Below are 22,851 nucleotides of genomic sequence, written 5' to 3'. Positions count from 1 at the left end.
ATTCATATAAGTTTCAATGCCGCCATATTCATTGCTTTCTTTTTCTCGCCACATTGTTAGGAATAGAGGGTTTCGTCTCCTGACTCGGCTACCTGACGACGCCATTGTCGCCGCTGCTACCGCGAACAGCATTCCTCGCAGCTGCGTGTCGAATTATGTCTCGAATTCCGACTCATCTGCCTTTACGTTGGTTTTCCAAGAATCCTCCCAAGGTCCGAATTCGCCGATCATAACAATGTGCTGAAAAGCCTACCAACTTGACTTCCCACTTATGTGCGAAGCGCAAACGTGGCTGTTCGTCTGCGCTTGCTTTTTTTTTTTCCAGCCTCGCATATTTCTCTCTTGGACGGGGAGTGTTCTCATCGTACTGTGTGCCGGCAGGCAGCGTGGCCTTTTGTGTTGTGAGCGCTGGCGCACGTTTCTACCCGTTTCTTCCACGGATTAAGTTATTTTCTGTGCGACGGTGTTTATTGCCCGCCGTTGATCATCCAACGCGAAAGTCACCGACAGGTGACCAAAAACGTCACTGACAGGAACGAGAAGCCAGCTAATTATGTGCATAAACCATCCAGCAAGCTTTTCAAACTGTGAACTTTTCTTCTTTTTGTTTGGCGCCCTTCTCGCTTCCACAGCGTTGTTCATGCCATTTTCTTTGATGGGAAGTTGTTGATCACTCATGTACTAAACCGACTGAATCTGCAATAGATGTGCGTGAGTCGCGATGCTATAGATATGTAGAGTGTTTCAGCCAACTGATATGTTCTGAACGTAAAACATATTGAAGTTATGGATCTGAGCGCACCGCATTGGACACCTTGAATCTAGCTGTGAATTAATTTGTTTTCGTTTCTCTGAATCCGTCTACCATCATGAATTCATGCTAAATCCGCTTTCGCGCAAAACAAAAACAGCAGCGCTTGAGATTTCAGCAGCTATATTTTATACGCTTCGGTATTCTTAGGAATCTGTCATATAAACGCTTCAGGTCGCTTATAATTCTACACACTGGTTAAAACCCGTCAGTAGGCAAACTGAGGAGGCTAATAGATTTGTTTCTCTCCAAATTTAACGCGTAGAAAGTGTTGACGTGAGTGTACCAAAGCCTCATGCGACCATGCAGTCATACTGAAGAAGAGCATGCGATGGTGCGCGGTAGTTATTGTGTTGTTTAGAACTCTTAGCTGCCAAATCGAAGAGGCTGATTGCGCGGTCTTTGCATAATGCATAGGGGTGAAATATCAGGACCTGACGGTTACCACTCACGCGCGACGGACTTGGAGCGGGCGCGCGTTCTCCTTCCGCGTGAACGGCCGTCGCAGCGACGGAGCAGTGGGGCACTGGCGACCCCACCGCGATGCGGTGGGATGCGGAAACAGACCCCATTGCGAAGGCCGTAAGAAGAGAAGCGCGCGCACCCCTCGAGACCAGCCGTGACACAGAGCTAATATAGCAGTGACCAAGTGTCATGTACTTTGCTGCTGGTGTGAATTTTCGGCAGAAGTGTCAACGTGAACTCGTTGTCCCTGTAAATGCTTAAAATGCTTTACACTTGATTGCAGCAATATCACTCTGTGTTCGGCGGGTTAAGCTCTACATCACCAAGTGGGTGCACCAATGCAGGCCACTCAGACCGCTCACTTTTACGTTAAAGAGCCTTCATCCCAGCGGTAGTAGTAAGGAGGGGCATTACTTTACACCTCCGCCGATCCGTCAAAACGCCCAGCTTACGTTCGTCGTTATCGTCGTTAACCAGTAAGACCTCGCATAGTCACGCCGCATAACGTTTATAAATATATAACCGCTGAGGCCGTATGCTTGAACCATGCGGTATATAGAACAAAGATATGTATAATCCAGCACCTACCACTGCTTTGGACGCTCGCGCAGTTCGTAAACAGTCCCTTTGCTGGACAAGCTCGCGGGATCGAATCCCGGCCACGGCGGCCGCATTTCGATGGGGGCGAAATGCGAAAACACCCGTGTGCTTAGATTTAGGTGCACGTTAAAGAACCCCAGGTGGTCGAAATTTACGGAGTCCTCCACTACTGCGTGCCTCATAATCAGAAAGTGGTTTTGGCACGTAAAACCCCGTAATTTTTTTTTTTTTTGCTGGACAAGCCTAATTCAGACTGTACGGTATACTGCTATTACTTGCCAAAACTATTTTATTCAGGGGCGGAAACCTCATCAATCGAAACAAGTAGTCACGCAATGTAACCTGCAGCGAACAGTTTGAACGCTTGTCAAAGTATAACAGCACAACTCCTATCGTAGCAGAACGGTACCAACGCTGTTACGATCGTCGCGTATGTTTCATGGCTCCTAAACCGCAGCTTAGGAATAGAGGATAATACTGCAAGAAGGTCACATTAGTGATTGGAACATTCAGAAATACACAATTGATCTCTGAGGCTGATTGTAGGCTCAAATATGCGCGGACACGTCGCGCTGCGTGTTCCGTACACCTCAACGCCAGCAGAAATTCCGGCCATGACGCCTTAAACCACCTGAGCACGTCTCACAGAACCGTTTACCACGTAGAAAACGCGCGTCATACTAAACAGACCGCACGACCGCGAAAACAAACGCCAGAACCTACCGCCGACCGTATACCTGCCACGCAAAAAACCGCTTTCACCCAAGCCAGTATGGCGCTGCTCATAGGCAGCGCCATTGCATTCATTAAAGACTACATCCCGAAAAAAAGTAAAAAATCGAACAAAAAGAATCCTTGGATAACACGCGATATAATTCATGTCAAGCGCAGAATAAAACGTTTGCGGCGTAAGATGAAAATGACCGGTGCAAGTACACAAACGAAATCGCAACTCTCCCGCGCTGCCGACGAGCTCAAGTTAAAGACGAAGCTTGCGAAGCATATATATTTCAATGAAACTTTGCCTAACCTTATCAATCACAACCCTAATCGCTTCTGGAACTTCTTTCGCACACGCCCCGCAACGACACCACATCGTCCACGCGAGGAAAAACTGGCACTCGCTGATAAATTTAACCAACACTTTCAATCAGTCTTTACTAAAGATAACAACGCAATTCCATATTTGCCACCGTCATCATTTCATACTATTGACACATTAACAATAAATGACTCCGGAATATTTAAGCAGTTACTTGAGTTAGACGTGAAGAAATCAAACGGCCCAGATAACATCCCCAACGAGTTCTTGAAAAGATATGCTGAATATAATAGTAAATATCTTGGCCTTATTTACCGTAAGTCACTTTCGACGTCAGAGCTACCTGAAGACTGGAAAATTGCCAAAATTGTACCCATTCATAAGTCAGGCGGTACTAACCTGCCATCTAACTACAGACCAATTTCGCTTACCAGCACATCATGTAAAATTTTGGAACACATTATTCTCAAACACTTAACCGCATATTTCGAAGAACATATTCTAGTAGATGTTCAACACGGTTTTAGAAGAGGCTTATCGACAGTCACTCAGCTAACAGAGGTGGTACACGATCTTGCTTTAAGTATTAATAATCATAATCAAACTGACCTACTTTTACTAGATTTCAGTAAAGCGTTTGATTGTGTGTGCCATACTAAACTAACTGCCAAAATTACAGCTGCGATTGGCAATGGACCTATTACTGCATGGATAAAAAACTTTTTATCTCACCGATCCCAATTTGTCGTCATCGAAAACACCCCATCTGCTCCGGTGCCTGTCACATCAGGGGTACCACAGGGCTCAGTAATAGGTCCGCTCTTATTTTTACTTTTTATCAATGACATTACAAATAACATTGATTGTAAAATCAAACTGTTTGCAGACGACTGCATAATATACAGAGAAATACACAATCACCAAGATCAAGTTCAGCTCAATAACGCACTAGCAAAAATAACCGAATGGTGTGATAACTGGCAAATGACTATTAATACAAACAAAACGGTTTGCATGACAGTAACGAAAAAAAAGCACCCATCGTTTTTCCACTACACACTTAACGGCAGCCTCGTAACTAGAGTTCAACAGCATAAATATCTCGGTTTAACAATAACATCCGACCTTAACTGGACAACACATATTAACAACGTTACTTCTTGTGCATTACGGAAACTCTTCTTTCTCAAAAGGTGCCTGCGGTTGGCACCAACTAACGTCAAACTTCTAACGTACATTACATTTGTGAGACCCGTCCTTGAGTATGCTAATGTCGTATGGTTCCCGCACACTAAAACAAACATATCTAAACTGGAAAGAATCCAGAGAAAGGCAATTAGGTTTATCCACCGAAAATACCGGCGCAGTGATTCCCCTACTCTTCTTCTAAGACAGTCAGGGCTTGCAACTTTGGCTGTACGAGCAAAACGAGCTCGTCTCAAATTTCTGCATCAAATATTACACAGCCGACTCAAAATAAATGCCTCTGCATACGTTACCTTTTCTAAATCCCGCGTACTTCGTCATAATCATGCATATACACTAAACGAGTTCCTTTGTAATAACGATACTTTTCAGTCTTCCTTTTTCCCCCGTGTTGTCCGCGAGTGGAATAACCTAGATCCATCTGTAACTAACACAGTATCGCAGTCTGATTTTGTTAAGTTATTAGAAACCGAAATAATTAATTAGGAAATAATAGAACTTATGCATATATAATTGTCAGAACCCCCATTTTTTTTTAAACTGTAGCTAAACATTTACCCCCTTTGTTTCTTTCTTTGTTTTTATAACACTGTATTAATCCTTACGTGTATGTAACCTGAAGTGCACTATTTCTGTGAGTTTCTCTTGTTATTCATATTATTAGTGTTGTAAAATTTGTGCATTGAACCTGTTTATGTATTTCCATTTACATGTTTTCATGTTCTTACCATTCGGTATATAAACCATGAAATGTATGTAAATCATATGCCCACCTGCTATGGTCTCGATATGAGACTGGCAGTATTGTAAATAAATAAATAAATAAATATGGCGGCGCCTACGAAAAAAACGGTCTATAGGCAGCATAGGTAACTGTACGCTATATAGAGGGCGTGATATAGACATAAATGATGAAGGGTAGATAGGGACAATGCTAGGCTGCAATGATATATATCATATCTGATTCGCTCAAACAGGCTAGGTAACTATTTGTCGCCGCCCCTTTTCGAAGGGGATGACAATTGAAATCATCCCCATGATGTTCCCCATTTATGGCCATGCCGCGCGACGCTGGTCAGCCTGCATACTTCTACCACGCCTGCAGTACGCAGTTCGGATATCTAGAACGGTGAGGCTGCGGTTCAGCGGTGATGATAAGTGTCCGTCCTTGTTCTTTCTTTGTCTAACTGATGGTCATAATTTGCGCTGCCAATGTGAATGCAATGCGGTTCCGCCATAGACACTTTAAAGTCATGCTTTTGTATCGCCTACAAATGCTCTTTGCGCTGTCCGATTACATCGCCGCGAAGAGAGCGAATCTTCTACTCGTCCGTCCGCAGTTTCTTCTGCTGTCGTTCACCGCTATTTCATGGTTGGCCACTCTGTCACTATCAGTGTATTCCTGTTTGAGCAGTTGTCCATGCACGGCTGCTTTCGCATTGAACAGTACCTTGGCATTGCTACGCACTACCTGCCTCCTTCTTGTGATACTATGGAATTTATTGAAAAATATTGGTATATTATACAGCAGGCAGGTTGGTATAGACCCATTAGGAATAATAAAACAGCGCGCAAGGCCGCAGGACAGGTTCAGGTGGACAGGCGCACACTTTCCGCTTAAAATAGGTAAAATAACACAACGCTCTGTAAGAGAGTGAAAACGCAATGCCCATCCCGTCCCGTGTGTGCGCTCGTCTGGGGCCTGTGCTTTTGTGCTCAAGTTGTTTTACTACTTTTGGAAACCAAGGGCATCACAGTGGACTTCGTGGATGACCGGCATTTGTATTCAAGTCTGGGAACCTGTAGTATTTACGAACTCTGGCTGTTGTGACAGATCGGACTAAGCTAGGCGATTCTGCCGCGTCCTACATCCTATAGCAGCGTAAATGGCGGATCAAGGACAAGCTATCAAGGGAGAGTACAAGTGCTTGTCTTGGTCGCTATTTGACGTTCCTCTATCATACTTTTGTGTTGTCACTATGTTGTCTATTGTCGGTTCCCATGTCACCATCACCGCTTCAAATTTATGGCACAGCTGCAAACCATTCTGATACAATTATTGATTCTATAGCTATGCTTCCATTAGATGACGACATTTAGCCTAAGTTATTCTTTAACTATTCTGCCCCAGCCTCTTACCGGGTCATTGAATAAGTCGTTATGCGGGCTCGCACCGGCGCGCAGTTGGACCACAGGCGAACGGTCCTTGCTGACTTGGCGGACGCGACCATGACCCCTTCCGAAAAAGATGCCAGCCACGTCATGGACGCGCCGGCCATGCCCACCGTCCCTTTCTACAGGTGGAACACGCCTATGATGAGCTTTGATGCCCGTGCCATCTCGACGACGCCGTCCCCTCATGGCGGGGATGGCGACGAAGGAGAACTTGCTCCAGTTCCCACGTCTGTTGAGACCGAAGGAAGAATCGACAGGAGTGACGCATTAAACAACGTCCAGGTGCGGCGACATTCCAGCCACGCACCAATTACAAAGTACGACAGTTTAAATGGACCTTGTGACTAGACTAAATGAGCCCTGCTCTGAGCAGCGCGTGGGACAAGCGCCGAATTGGCACAATATTTTGTAGCCATAATCCGCCCAAAGGAGCGCTTACGATATTTAATGAGTTAAGCATGCAAACCGATTTTGCTCTACATCCGTTCTTTGCACGTTTCCTGCGCATGCGACTACGACGTTATTTGACCTGCGCACAAAGAGACGATAGGCAGAGATTGTTTAATGAAGTAGGAAATTTCTCGAGCAAGCTTGTACGACACTTAGTGTAGGAAGTCTGTCGTGCATACATTTAGGGATTGCCTAAAGAAAACCCGTGTGTGTTAATAAGACGAGGGAGGAGGTGCGGTACCGCTGGCATTGGTATTAGAGAAAGCCTTATGTACGCAACCCAGAACACACCAGTATTTTCATTAGCGAGGTGCAAACTTATTAAGACATTCATCAGACATAAGTCGCTAAGGCTGCCATACAGTACGCGTGTGTAGGTCGGCGTGCAGTTCTCAGCGATGGCACGTGCTTTGCACTTAGCTTCCGTTGCAATATAATGCTTCATTTACGTGAATTCATGTTGCACTCGATAGCAAACGGCGAGAAGCAGACCGTTCGCGCGAGCAATAGTAACTGGCAGTAGGAGGGGGGGCGACTGGTTTCCAGCCACTAGCAGCCAACGCTCAAGTAAGTATAGGGTTACTAGTCGATTGCACGCGAGAAGTCCTCACAATTTCCTTTGACTGAAGGTTACAGAGAAACCCTCAATAAGATAATGAACTACCAGTACTCCTAGAAATTGTGCTATGCATGTCTCAAGACATGATCGTTTCACTTGACTGAAGAACACAAAAGGTTGGTTTAAATATTGTACGAAAGTTTCTTGCAGTATAGGTAAGGCACCTATGCAGGCACGCTTTCAAGATATTTATGAAACATAACCCAATCAATATATTTCTCGAGAGGAATTGACAATTCAGCTGGGGTTTAAGCACGGTGTATGTGGCGTTAAGACGCTGGACCACATGTAACGCTGAAATCACGTACAAGCCATCTACCACTGCTGCTAGACAAGCAACTAGAGTAGAAGTAATATTTGGCTTCCGCATAGAACAATGACAAGTTAAGTGTCTGCAGAGCTATTTTGTTGAATTCAGCACCTAATAAGCATATTACTGCGCCCTTCCTGCCCGAACATGCCCCCAGATGCTTGCCTAGTACTGAAATAGTATACCGTGTGTCTCATCTTACGTTAGCCAAGCTGATCAACAAAAATAACAACAAACAGATTTAAAGAACACTTGCAAGGTACTATTACAAGATTGTGTAAGGTATTCGGTCCCTAGAGGTCTGGTGACCGAACACGCTAGGTCTTAAAATAGTATCTTGCACCATGTTTATTCAATATTCTTTTTTCGTTGAACAGCTTGGATAACGTAAGCTGCGACACCCTATATAGTTGCACATAAACCAGAAGATGACGCTGCAATCACATTCGACCCAAAGCAACAAACAATCTGAGGCACTGTTAAGCTCGCCGCTTTGCCGCAACCAATAAGAATACGAGGCTGAAGTAGGCAAAACATGTGAATGCAATCATCCGGCCAGGCGATTGCATATCACGCCCGGCATATTCGCGCCACGCTGGCTGGGGCGTGGAGCTCCCTGGGCGTCCATTTTTTGTGCTTGCGTGTTCTTGAGTGTGCTTGTTTTTAAGAAGTAAACACGACAGTTCATATAGGCCCAATTACAAAGTTATCCTGTACCCCCTGTATCTTGCTGCACCGGGAATCGTTACACACGGGGCCCTATAACGTAAAACTATTCCAATATGTTTCTATTCCAAACTCCTGACGTCAAATTTGCGTAACCACCGACGCAAGCACCGGGCGGTCACCCGCAGGGTTGTCTGAACGGACCAATCAAACGTTCTCCTCGTTCATAGGAGGTCACTTTTGTTTGCTTGAAAAACGAATAACATTGCCTACACTGAGCGGCTTGTCGTATCTCATTGGCTGACAAGAGGAGAGGAGAACGCTCAAGTGGAGAGGGATTCACTGGGGCAGAGCCTGTGCACTGAAAATCGATAATCGGATGAAGAGGGTGGTGCTGGCGTCTGCGATTGGTCGGCTTTCCCTTACTTAGCTTGTGGTGGCTGGTCGAAAATCACGGCGGCATGGAACGGAAGCTTAAGAATGACGCTAACGCTGACCGTCAGCAAAGAAGAGTTGGCAGAATGAGGTGGTAAACGTGATGAAAGGGCTCGAAAACGTTACACGGCCACGCAAGAGGTATTATTATACGCAAATACAACAATGCTCTCCGGCAGGTGCGAGAAGCCAGCGTCTCAGCGATCGGCGGCAGCCATCTGTTATTCCTTATGGATCGGGGCAGCCTGCGGCTATTCCGAAAAAAAATCAGTTTTGTTCGGCATATTAATGCATCTTTATCGCGTACACGTAACTTTGACGCGGTGAGTTTGTGCGGTTTTGTGACGTCGCGTGACAGGCAGGTGAAGTGGGTGCAGCCCGAAAACTTTTTACCAATAGCCGAGGGCTAATCGCAAAGAAGGGTCGAATCAGAAATAACTGTTTTTTCTTTTTTCTGTCAAATCTTGCATAATCAATGTGTACACATCATATCAGATGGGGAGGTATCGCGGTTTTCGTGACGTCGCGTGACAGACAGGTGAAGTGGGCGCAGTCGAAAAAAGTTTTTGACCAATCGTGGAGGGCTGCTACCAGAATTGGAATAGAAAAAAATTGAATAGTTTTACGTTATAGCGCCTATGGTTGCGGAAGCTAGGTGAGGTGCTTCTAGAGTAGAGGGCAACTCACATGCTTTTCGCTTGCATGCCGCGTACGCTCTGTCATGGTAGGATATGCGCCACGTGTAAACAGTGCTTTCAGCATCGTGTGTAATTCATCGATGACTCCGTGTGTGCGCGAGTGCGTGTCGGTATGCGAGCGTTTGTGCAACGCCGTACGTGCTTTCCGTTTTCATACAGTGTCACTCGAAAAAAAAAAGGCTGTTATACACTAAACCCAAGTAAACAAACAATGCAGGCCTAACATATTTTGGTAGCAAATGCCACTACAACAGTGTCAGTAATATATCTGTAGTTCGTGAACTGACTACCTGTGCTAGTCCATATGCACCACTTGCTTTCGGTAGTAAATGCAACTACCGGCGCCAGTGCTAACTGTCCTTGCTAAAACGTTACTTTTGGAAATGCACTTATTAGCTTTTGAGTAGTAAATGAAGCGACTTTTTCTATAAGAGTTGTTGTGCCCCCAATAGACCGTGCGCATTCTTTGGGTGCTTCCCGCGAGGCAGCCCCTTTCCTCGGCTCCCACCTACCTGGCGACGGGACCCGGCACCAACCGCGGTGGGCAAACAAGCAGCTGACTTGGAAGGGACCGTATCTGTCACCCTCCATGTAAGCGGTGACGAGCCCGAAGAGTAATATCCTGGCCGTCACACGATGACCGTCACGGAGAGCAAGGAACTCAGTTTCGTGGAGGAAGCGTGAACTGTTTCGTGGAAGGAGCACGAACGAAATGAGTTTCCAGATTGCCTCGTCCTTGCTTCTAAGGTTGGATATCAGAGGCGGAATTCTGCGAGCTGCGCCACCCTTATGATTGGCTGCCACAAGGTCATCGAATTTCCTTGTTTAGGGAACTAGAGTAGAAGGACAGCTAAAATGAGGCCTTTGGTCCAGTTAGAGGTGCGCTGACATCTGCAGATGTGCACGTCCTGGCGTCTGCAGTAGGGTGTGTCCTGTCGTCTGCAGACATACGTGTCCTAACTAGAATGTGAATACTTTTTTCAATATGTAAAAATATCGTAAAATAAGCCCTTTTTCTTTCGCTCCTACTCCCGAATGTACTCATCCCTACGGCATGAAGGACCCCTGGCCAAAACGCTACTCCAAGCCACAGCATAGTGTAGGCGAATAGGCTATCGAAGACAAGTGGAAATGAAATCTTCACCACGCTTGACGGTTCGCTAATTGTATACCTTGAGGCAGTGTAGCAGCGAACGACGCCACCCATAAAAAATATACTCACGTTTCACTGTTTCATTTCGTGAACGCGGCTTACGCGCAAGCCTACGGGTGCTGCTCTGAAGTTTCTAAACTATGCCATCTTTCTTAACACACCCGCATTGTCGCATGCAGTCTAGCAGGTTCTTCGGGAGTCTCCTGTGCACGCCTAGTGCATGCCTTTTGCTGGTTTTGCTCAGCTTCTGCCCTGCGCTTGCCGACAACTTCGGGGTCGGTCGAGTTGCGCTCGGTCTGCCGCCGCTTGCCTTGCTGCTCTGTCCTCCTCGCGCGGCGCTCGGCTTCTTGATAATCAGAAGAACCAGGTACATAAAAACCCCATGAATAAAACTAAAGGTAGTGACATACCTGCTCGCGCAACCTCTTCTTCTCCTGGTCTCCTCAGCGTTCGCCCTTTCCCTCGTCGCTCGCCCTCGCAGCTTGGTCGTTCATTCCGCGGTCGCGGGGGTCCGCTTATAGAGTTACGCGAGGTGAGACATAAAAAAATTCTTGTTGGGTGTTTGTGCACGGATTTTTAGCGTATTTTAGGCTTGCTTATTGCGTGCTGTGTTAGGAGCGATGACGGAAAGCAATGAAACTGGCAGAAGCAGATTATTTTTCCTCGTTTTCGCAAAGTAACTGCGCACTTGCTTTGCCGCTTATGGTTGGCAGCCTGCTTCCAGTCAGAAGCCTTTTGAGGCTAGTTACTTGTGAAGAAACTCTTTTTAGTGTCTAGTATAAGCACAAAAATCACAGCTCATTATCTCGCCATTAATGTATACGTAATGTACATGATGTTCATATTCGCCTCAAACTCCACCACTGAAAACGCTGGCGCCACCGTCAGCGTGACGTGCTATTAGGGATCACGTGGACATAGCGACCGCGTCGGCTGCTTCGGGAGCGCCGAAGCGAGCTGAAAACGAGAGTTTAAATTCCCTCGTACGCTGTGGTCCTCATTTAGTGGCGAGATTTTCCCGCTTCGAGTGTCTCCTTTGTAACGCTTGAAAGCACTACAATAGGTAGTGGCTGCCTTTGAAGGCGCGCAATATGGTGGGCTACAGCTCGGTGCCGCAGTGCCGGACGTACGCAACTGAGCCCGGTGTCAGCCTTATTCACACGTAGCCGCAGGACAAGAAGCTGCATGAAGCTTGGCTCGCGAAACATAAAACCGGCAAACAGTCATCGGCTACAACTCGGGCATGCAGCAAGCACAGAGGCGTGGTAGATTCCTGCTGCCGCGCCGGGTCTGCGATGTTCGGAAAACGCACACTGAGAAGCTCGCCCGTGTCCGCTGCCCGACTAATGTAATGACGGTTTGGTCTATAAACTTTTCGATGCTATAGATACTGGCATGTTCACTGGAATGAAAAGGGAGCGGTTAGAAGCACAATAAAAGAAAGCATGACATATGGTCATGTTTGTGTTATGAAATAATGCACTGGATTGCAACAAAAAAGCAGCGGAAAATTGCACGCTGAGAACACCAATAAACATTCATTGCGACGCAACTCGAGAAATAGTATTGAAACGTTCAAGAATTTATAAGAAAGAAAAAGTTTGAATCGTCACGACGGCACATCATAGTCCCCTAGGCGTCGAAGTCTCTACAATTAAATTATTGTTCAACAGCTCTGATTGCGCGCACGCGGCAATGGTTGCTTGTATACTGTCAAATGCTCATATTCTGTAGCCTAAAGATCATGGCACGGTGCGAAAACGCGCACGCGGCGAAAGCGAAACAGTGCGCGGACAAGCATACATAGGAGCAGTCGGTTGCTGCGAAACTGTGCGATCATTGCATTGAGGTTTCATTCAGTTACGCTCCATTTAGTTAAACACACGCTATAAAAACATCTTTCACATAGTTTGCTGTCAGCGTTTACCTACCTTTTACGCAAGAAGCCGGTTCGGGAGGCTCCATCGCGGCGACCACGCGCAGTGGCGTTCACTGTACGTATTCTGTAAAGAGATAGCGTCTGTAAACGATTCTGTGCTTTCAGTTGGCCCAAGATTATTATTTAGACAATGAAAAAAACTTCTCTTGGTTCGAAAGTACTTACAGAAATGTCCGGGAGAGCTCGCGCGTGGTGTTTTCAGTGAGCGCTGACAGCAAAACTTATGAGGAGCGTGCCGCGTGATCCCTCATACTACGCTAGCGAGGCGCTTCCGATAGATGGTGACTCCGTAACTCCTCGCCGCCAATACCTGCCAGAGCTTTATTTGAGTGTTATGTCTCCACGACCGGTGTACCTGCAAGCAAAAACACTGTCGCGACTTGCACAAATGAAGCCGCTTCGTCGGTAATTTCTTTTCCGTTTATCAGATTCTTGATTTAGTCATCTAACGACACTTGCCCGGAACCGCCGTGGTTGCTCGGTGGCTATTGTGTTGGGCTGCTGAGCTCAAGGTCACGGGGTCGAATCCCGGCCACAGCGGCCCAATTTCGAAAGGGACGAAATGCAAAAACACTCGTCCACTATGGTTTTGGTGCACACTAAAGAACCCCAAATGGTCGAAATTTCCGGAGTCATCCACTACGGCGTGCCTCAAAATCAGATAGTGGTTTTGGCACGTATAACCCCATAATTTCATTTTTTTTATCCCTTGCCCGGCGTTAAATGGTTGCGATGACGTATAGGTTTCGCCGGTACACGCGAAAGGCGATGCGTATGTGTACCCCTATGTAGTATTTACTGATTCAAAAATCGACGTGTTCACGCTGTTCGAAAGTGCGTACGCGTATAGCTGCGCATACTGATTCGGCGGCAGCCTGTATACTGAGCTTCTGCAGCTTCATTATTTAATCACCTTAGCACCGCGACGACGGAACGTTAGGTGTGCGACATACTCGCCTGAATAACGCGAGCGTCATGTAGAAATGCAAGCGATGAATGCGGAGCATATCAACCATTCTCATCATTTCCTCATGACGCTGCCATCTCTGCTTGCAGTGAAAGTGGTCCCTACGCCTTTATGTGAAGCTAGTTCCACTCGCTCTCAAGCGCAAATATCGCAGTGGAACCTGGGGCAGTATAACGTAAAACAATTGCAATATGTTTTTATTCCAATCTCCTGACGTCAAATGTTCGTAACCGCCAACGCAGGCATCAGGCGGTTACCCGCAGGGATTGCCTTAACAAACCAATCACACGCTCCCCTCGTTCATAGGAGGTCACTTTTGTTTGCTTGAAAAACGAATAACATTGCCTGCACTGAGCGGATTGTCGTATCTAATTGGCTCACAAGAGGCGAGGAGCATGCTCAAGTGGAGAAGGTTTCGATGGGGCCGAGCCACTGCAGTGAATATCGATGACCGGATGAAGAGGGTGGTGCGGGCGCCTGCGAGTGGCCGGCTTTCTCTTACTTAGCTTGCGGTGGCTCGTTGACAATCACGGCGGCATGCAATGGAAGCTTAAGAATAGGGCTAAAATGGATCATCAGCAAAGAAGAGTTGGCAGAACGAGGTCGTAAACGTGCCGAAAGTTCTCGAAAACGTTACACGACCACGCAAAAAGTTTTATTACACGCAAATAAGCCCATACTCTCCGGAAGGGGCAAGTAGCCAGCACCGTAGCGATGGGCGGCAACCATCTTTTATTCCTTTCGGAACGGGGCAGCCAGCCGCTATTACGAAGAAAATTCACTTTGGTTCGGCATATTAATGCATCTTCAATGCGTACATGTCACTTTGACATGGTAAGTTTGTGAGGTTTTGTGACGTCGCGCGAGAGGCAGGTGAAGTGGGTGCAGCCCGAAATCTTTTGACCAATAGCCGAGGAGTAATGGCGAAAAGGCGTCGAATCAGAAATGACTACTTTTGTTTTGTTCGGTCAAATTATGCACATGCAGTGTGTACACGTCATATCAGAAGGGGACCTATTGCGGATTTCGTGACCCCGCGTGACAGACAGGTGAAGTGGGGGTGGTCCAAAAATGTTTTTGACAAATTGCAGTGGGTTGATTGCCGAATTTTAATAGAAAAGTTTGGAATAGTTTTACGTTATAGCGCCCCTGGTGCGCTATAACATAAAGCTATTCCAAACTTTTCTTTTCCAATTCTGCAATCATTCCCTCCACGACTGGCTAAAAAATTTCCGTACATCCCCCGCTTTGCCTGTATATCACGCCACGTCACTGAAACCGCGAAAGCACCCCATTTGATATGATATGTGCGCAGTGATTATGCATGATTATACCAAAAGAAAGAAACATAATCATTTCTGATTCGACGCCCGTTTCGTCATTACACATCTGCTATTGATCAAGCGTTTTCGGGCTGCGCTCACTCCATCTGTCTGTGACACAACGTCTTAAACACGTGAAAACTCGTCGCGTCAAAGTGACGTGCACGCGATAACGGCGTATCTTTATGCCGAACAAAACGAATTTTTTTTCCTAATATCCGGGCAGTGCTCCGCTCCAAAAGGAATTGAAGGCGGCTCTCCGTTGATCACTCTGGCACTGGCAAGTCATAGCTGCCGGCGAGCATGGATTTATTTGCGTGTAATACACAGTTTTAGAATAGCGTCTGTCGCCTTACGTACGTTAAACGTAAGCACCTTTGCGGGACGTTACGGTGCGTGTCTTTCATGTCTTTTAGTTTACCTTCCGGAAACATAAACGTAAAGAACGTGTTATAAAACAGGGCGCCCTCTGGTGCGTCGGGCCAAACGTATCCAAGCCAAGATGGTCCATTAACAACCATCGTGCTGTTGCAATGTGAACACGTCTCGTTTGGGCCCACGGGCGCCAGAGTCGCCGAACGATCTCAGAAAATGGACACGCTATGCGCTCATGCCTATCCTTTGAGGTGAGTGTAGAGGAAGCGAAAGCTCATTACAATAGTAACTGGCGATGAACGCGAGTAAGGGCGTAGTCATCACGACAATTCCCGCTGAAGCAGGAGCCATGGGCCGCTATGTTGGACAACGCTATTCCTTAACGTCCGTAAACATTACGGGCGTACATTAAACTCGCCAGATAACATACGTTATCGTAAAGCACGTAAACCGCAGAAACCCAATAACGTTCCGAGAATGCGCAGTGAAGATGACGCTATTTCTTTACGTACATAATGCTTTTACGTTCGGTTGCAAACGCTACACTAAAACTGTCTAATAAATGATTTTGTATGGTAATCGAACCTTATCCAGCCCTGTTATGCGGCATTGCTGTGCTAACTCTTCTTTGCTGAAGATTGGTTTTAGTGGCATTTTCAACTTTCCGTTGCACGTCGCCGCGATTTTCGACCAGCCACCGTAAGCTAAGTAATGGTAAACGGACAAATCACAGCCGCCAGCACCACCCTTTACATCCGCTTATCTCCTTTCACTCTGCTGGCTTGGTCGCAAAGAAATCCCCTCCACTTAAGCGTGCTATTTCCCTACCGTCAGCCAATAAGATAAGAAAAACTTCTCAATGTAAGCAATGCTATTCGCTTTACAAGTAAAAAAAAAGTGACCTCCTATACGCGAAGAACTTGTTTGCTTGGGATTTTAAAACAACACTGCTGGTTACCGTGCGATGTTTGCGTCGATAGTTACGTAAATTTGTCGTCATGAGATTGGAATAAAGATAGGGGCCCAATAACGTAAAACTATTCCAATATGTTTTTATTCCAATCACCTGACGTCACATTTGCACAACCGCCGACGCAAGGATCGGCTGGTGACCCGCAGCGGTGCCTCAACAGCCCAGTCAAACGCTCCCTTAGTTTATAGGTGGTCACTTTTCTTTGCTTTCGAAAGAAATAACATTCCCTACATTGAGTGCTTTTTTGTTTCTAACAAGGCTACCAGGAGGCGAGGAGCACGCTCAAGTGGAGAGAGTTTCGATAAGGCCGAGTCAGTGCATATAGATATAAATAACTATATAAATAACTGTATAGAATATAGACAACTGGCTGAAGATGGTGGTGCCGGCGTCTACAATTGGTCCGCTTTCCCTTAATAGATAACTGGCTGAATATGGTGGTGCCGGCGTCTACAATTGGTCCGCTTTCCCTTAATTAGCTTGCGGTGGCTGGTCGAACATCGCAGCAGCGGGCAATGGTATGTTAAGAATGCCGCTAAAATGGATCCTCAGTAGAATACGTTGGGGGGCCAGCTGGTTCACAGCATAGCATAGCTGCTTCAGCAACGAAGAGTTGGCAGAGTGAAGTCGGGAACGTGCCGGAATTGCTCGAAAACTTTACAAGGTCACGCAAAAATGGTTATTATACGCAAATAAACCCATGCTCTTTGGCAGGTGCGAGTAGCCAGGGCTTGAGCGATCGGCGGCAGCCATCTTTTATTCCTTTCGGAACGCAGCAGGCTGTGGCTATTCAGAAAAAAAATCAGATTTGTTCGGCATATAAATGCATATTTAACGCGTACATGTTACTTTGACGCGGTGAGTTTTCGCGGTTTTGTGTTATCGCGTGACAGGCGGGTAGAGCGGATGCAGGCTGAAAACTTTTCACGACTAGCCGAGGGCTAATTGCGAAAAGGTGTCGAATGAGAAATACCTGTTCTTGTTTGTTCGGCCCAATTATGCATAACCTTTAGATAGAAGTGATATCCGATGGGGAGCTATAGCGCTTTTCGTGACGTTGCGTGACAGACAGCCGGATGTGGGGGTGATCCAATAAAGTTTTTGACTAATCGCGGAGGTTGATTGCAGAATTCTAGCAGAAAAGTATAGAATACCTTTACGTTCTAGCACCCCAGATTGGAATAGCTTTACGTTATGGGCCCGTGTACTTCATTTGCAGAAAAAAGTGCTTGCAAGAACGAAAGATCCATACATCGAAATGGTTTCCGTCAATGAGCACCTTACATATGTTGGGCTTTCGCATGGCAACGTGAGTGGAAAACGCGTTAATTGGTTCTTGCTTTTGCTAAATATATTTGGAGCGCCTAACAATAGCATGGACAGACGAAGCTACGCACTGTCAGAAGTGCAATAACAACGCGTGTTATCTTTTTACCATGATATATGACAGCACGCAGCCTACACGTATTCATATTCATACACGTACTCGTTCATATTCATACATGTATTCATACACGTATTCATATGAATTCATACACGTACTCGTTGACGATAGCCCCGAGAATGCCACCCGTGCATAAATTTACCCATGCCTGGGTGCCGTACCCCGTGAGCAAAGAAAAAATCTCTGTTCGTATACTTTTGCGCCTTCTTCCTGTATAGCCTTAACAGAAAGCTTTACCTAGGGTGCTCCTATCTAAATACATGTAAAAGGAGAATTCATTTTTCTCGGCAACCACACCACGAAATTTGACGAAGTTTGTTGTATTTGAAAGAAAAAGTTAAACTATAGTGACTATCGGTCTCGAAATATTGATTAATGTCCTCAATGTTTTATTAAAGATTGGGAAATATCGAATACTTTCAGAAAACGAAACTATCAAGTTTACAACTTTGTAACTCAACAATGAAAAACGATATCACAATTCTATGAACTGCATCTAATACGAAATCTAAAGTGGACAAAACTGGTATGTTACACGTCAATCTAAAGAAATTGCATAATATGGAAATACAGCTTTTGCAGAACCCTTGCACACATTCAAACAAATTCACGTAAGATATAAAATGACACATGAAATTTGTCCGCTTTCAGTTATCTAATTGATGTTGTTTGCAAAAGCGCGATATCTGCTTTTGATGCAGAAACTTTATTATGTAAACTTCGTGCTTCTATTTCTGTCAAACTTTCGAATTTTCGAAAATTCTTGTAACAAAATTGAGGCCTCAAATCGAAATTCCGCCTCAAAAATCATTAGAATTTAACTCTGTGTCTCAGATGCCACAAATTTGATGAAAATCCGTCCAGTGGTTATTTCAGGAAAATGTTTTTGCGTTTTACATGTATTTGAATAGGCCGCGTTGGGGTTGGGCACGAGCTAAAGCGTTCTCTTTAAAACCAATCCCTAACATCAAAGAAAACAAAACACTTCTTCAATGACGCGGGTAGCCACAAAATTTAGCTAATCCTTGCGAATGCCTCGCCTAGAGTGCACTAGAACACGGATAAATAGGACGAGCGGATGGGGCTGCGCATGCTTTGCAGTGAAGCGCATGACGACGAAAAATAGTGTGCCGGCGCTCCTTTCGAAGTGGATTGGGCTGCATCAAGATCACGCCGTTGGAAACTGCGGGCAACACATCTCGGAAGGGCCATTCGTACTACCTCATGTGTTGGTATATGAATTCAGCCCACTCAAACGGTGTTTATAATTGTATATGACATGCATTTATGCATTAGGAAGATGCCTTTCCAATTCTCTTCCTTATTTTATTTTAATGCCGCTCGATGGTACCACGTTCACTGGGGTCGCAGTGTCGGCTTTCATTCTGCTATGTTATTGTATGGTTCCCTTTGGAAAAGAAATATTTTTCTTGTTCGCCAAGCAGCATGTATCTCTCGTTTATGTATTTGCGCATATAGTTTTCCTTCAATAGGTCTTGTGAAACACAGACGCAAAAACATATGCAAACTTCCCGCTTGCAGCTTCAAACAAATAATACATATATGCCTCATCCAGTGCCCAGCACTCATATTTACGAGAAGTATTCTTATAAAAAAAGAAAAAAAGTGCCAGTACAACCTTCCATTCATATTTCCGTCTTCCTCACCTAACAGAATGCGGAGTAATTGATACGGACTCTTCTATTGTGGTGGGACCTCGGGTGCCAAGAACAGTTTTAAGTAGCATCTATATGTGCTAATCTTTGGCCCGTAAGCTGTGTGAAATTTTTTTCCAGTCCGTGCATAGCAACAACCAAAGAACGAAAAACCGCGCGGAAGCCTAATTAGTGGCTACACAGGTGATATGGCGTTGCGCTGTTAAACTCGAGCTTGCGGGTTGAAACCTGGTCGCGGAATTCGATGGGAACGAAATAGAAAAACAGTCGTGCACCTCTCTTTAGGTTCACGTTAAAGAGCCTCAGGTGGTGAGACCTGAACAGGGTGCGTCATAACCATATCGCCAGACGTAAAACGCCAGAATTTGTTCAATAAAAAAAAACATAGCTACCGCCTTCGCCTTTCTTTTTTTTCTAGAAACGCTGTAAAGAAATTATTCTCGAGTCTGATTTAAAAAAAAAAAAAACATGCTACGCTCACCTTATATTTCATACCTAAATGTAATGCCATTCCCAATTGCACGTCAACTCAACAAAGCCGCTTCTGTATTATAAACGGCTGATTTCGGTTATGCGGTGCACTCTCATAAGGATAGTAATGAAGCAGTTAAAGGAACGACATGCATCACATACTCGTAGAGATATTTGCAGATCTACTGGGTTCGTTGAAGAAGATAAGTGTGGTACTACATCGGGCACCCAGCTTTGATGGTTTACAGTCTTGCAGACATCGTTAGACGGTAAAAAAATGTTTTCTTTGCCTGAATAAGGTTAGCGGATTTGCACGCTGCCCAAGAACGTGGCCTTTATATTGAATGACAGCTAGGAACTTGTTCAGCAGAACCGATTAGCACCCGTGCGTTAATTCTCGCGGGAACTGGTGCGCATATGCGCAACAGCCACGGCTATCCAGGAGCACAACCATTCAGAATGAGTCCTCACTTGCATCGGCCCCTCGCCTTCAAAAAGGCTGCTATGCGTTACATTCGCAAGGAAACGGCTATACGAGAATTTTTAATAGTGAATTCTGAAGTAGAATACGATCTGAATAGCAGATACCATTTGATTAGACTATATGTTTCTACTTCATTTTGCCTGCTGGCACCTTGAAGGAAATCGCCAGACAAGCCACGGAGATTACATTGATAAAGACTTCGTGGTCTACCCGACTTAGTCTGAGTACATAGGCTATATCGTTTCTCTAACATTGTAGGTCATATTAACGTCCAATAATTACCTAGACTCCTTTACTCGGAAAGCCGATTGGTTATCTTGGGGCTGGTGCAGCGTTTAAAAGGAACACGCCTATACCGGTCCGGAGTTTTCACTCTTTTCAATCAGGGCGTTTAGAATATTTATATATTCTATTACTATGCCTATGTACCCTTAGATCTACCTCGAAGCGCATTGGTCATCTGCGTCTATTCGCACCACGCAGCCAATAAATATTGTTTATTTAACTATAATATTGCTTTCTTTGATCATTGCGCCGGATCAATATCCCACCAACAAGAAGCGCGAGTACAGTGACACGATATCTATATCATTTTCTTACTTAAGCTTCATGTTGCAGATAGGCGGCTTCTGTGGCAAAAAGTGCGTGTTACTTTTCGAGGAGTAGGAATGAACGTTTATTGTCAGAAACAGCGAGAAAGTGTTCTTTCTTCGCCTTAGGTGGGCGGCTCTTTTAGTCCAGAAAGTCATTGGCTATCGCCGCAGACCGAGCCTGCTCCACCAGACTTCGCTGATCTACCAGGCTCTGTGTCTTTAACATTGCCTCCAACGTTTCTTCGATTGCTTGTAGCGGTTCTGAGTAATCATCATGACTATTTGTCTCGGGGTATCGGCACACCAACACCAAGTGTATGAGGGTGTCTGGTAGATCACAGTATCGGCGTAGGTATGATAATTTGGTGGGGTGCGTCCGGTGCATGCTATTTCCTTTGTATTCCTTTGTAGTCTGCGGAGAGCAGTGGCTTCTTCCTTGCTTAATTTTAGTAGCGGTAGAGAATATTGTCTTCTTTCCAGTCGGTAATTTTGCAATATTATGGCGTAGTTGATGGCAATGTCCTCCACCCTGGTCACTTTCCGGAGACCAAACGGCAGGAAATCCCGGCTGGTATGCTCTCGGGCGAGAGCACGTGCAGTTCGTGGCCTGGGGTCCATGCGACGTAAGTGTCGGGTAGTTCTTGGCAGCTTGTTATTTCTTTCAGAATCTTCACTGCTGCGGTAGAAATTCGGCCTTTTGGTGGGTCTCTACATGCCGTTTGCTAGTCGCTCAAGATGATTGCTGTGTCTTTGCATGTGGTGATGCCGAGGACGATGGCAACTTCCTCCGCCGTTTCTGGATTTCTGGCTGGTATGGTGGCAGCGACTAGCTCAGTCTCTTGGTTATTGGTCACGGTAATTGCGTATGCTCTTCTACCTGGGTATTATGCCGCATCTGTATATGTCGTGCTGGGGTTCTTTGAGTATTTGTTCCTGCGCGCTCTAACTCTTGCTTGGCTTCTGTATTTGTGGTATGTTGCATGTACGTTGCGAGGTATTGGAGTGACTGATATAAAGTCACGAAGAAGTGGCGGCAATCGGGCTTTCGCGTTTCAGTCTGCTACGAAGTATTCGATGTACGGGAGTTTGCGAAGTACTGTTCTGCCTGTTTGAGTCAGCTTAAGGCGTTCCAGCTGGCTGGCTCTGTTTTTTTTTTTCATCCCAGGTGTTATGGAGGCCAAGTTTGAGGAGTGTCGTGGTTGAGTCGTACTGGGAAGTCCTAGTGCGCTCTTGATTGCTTTTCTGATGACGATGTTGAGTTTTTCAATTTATTCTTTCTTGTGGAGTAGATACGAGGTGCTATATGTGATCCCGCTTATAAGACGTGCTTGGAATAAATGGACGGTTTCTTGTTCTTTAAGCCATTTTCTTTGGGTGGTTTTACGCCCAGTGAGATGGGTTACTTGTGTTAGGGTCTTCAGAAACTTCGGAAGTGTAGCTGTGCCAGAACCGTCTTTATGTATTGTGAGGCCAAGGACGCGGAGGGAGCCAACTTGAGGGATATCGATTCCATTGAGTCTGACGTAGGGATCTGGGGTGACGTAGGCAGGTAGTCTTCCCCGGGTTCTTGCCTTGAGTATAAGTAGCTATGATTTTTCGGGGGCGCACTAGAAACCTCGTCTTCAGAGGTGCTGTTCTATCTGATTGATTGCATCTTGGAGGATGGTTTGCTGTTGCCCGGTTGTGGACGCTTTTGTCCATAACGTTATATCGTCGGCGTATATTGCATGGCTTAAACCTTCGATGCGATCGAGTTGTTGCGGGAGCTTAATCATGGTGAGATTGAACAGCAAAGGTAAAATGACTGACCCTTGTAGAGTTCCCTTGTGGGCATTTCTAACTTGTCGCTTCAGATGTTGCCGATACCCACCATAGCCGTGCGATCTTTGAGAAAGTTTTGTACGTATTGGTAGGTCAGGATTCCGCAGTTTGTGTCTTGGAGATTCTGGAGGATTGCTTCATGCTTCACATTATCGA

At 45.7% G+C, this 22,851-nt stretch overlaps 1 protein-coding gene across 5 annotated transcripts in view; it reads left to right on the top strand.

Moving 5' to 3' along the window:
- LOC135914811 (uncharacterized) overlaps window positions 1–22,851 on the top strand; it is an 86,078-nt gene that overhangs the window by 18,038 nt on the left and 45,189 nt on the right. For all 5 annotated transcript variants that reach the window (XR_011509938.1, XR_011509937.1, XM_070529616.1 and 2 more), the window contains exon 3: window positions 6,309–6,581. Coding sequence is in view for 3 of the 5 variants with exons in the window: in XM_070529616.1 (XP_070385717.1) it covers window positions 6,309–6,581 (273 nt within the window). In the remaining 2 variants the exon portion in view is untranslated. The remainder of the gene's footprint in view (window positions 1–6,308; window positions 6,582–22,851) is intronic.

The sequence above is a fragment of the Dermacentor albipictus genome, unplaced genomic scaffold, assembly GCF_038994185.2.
Source record: "Dermacentor albipictus isolate Rhodes 1998 colony unplaced genomic scaffold, USDA_Dalb.pri_finalv2 scaffold_25, whole genome shotgun sequence".
Lineage (NCBI taxonomy): Eukaryota > Metazoa > Arthropoda > Arachnida > Ixodida > Ixodidae > Dermacentor > Dermacentor albipictus.
Note: the sequence above shows the minus strand (reverse complement) of the source record. Positions and strands in the feature narration are given on the sequence as shown.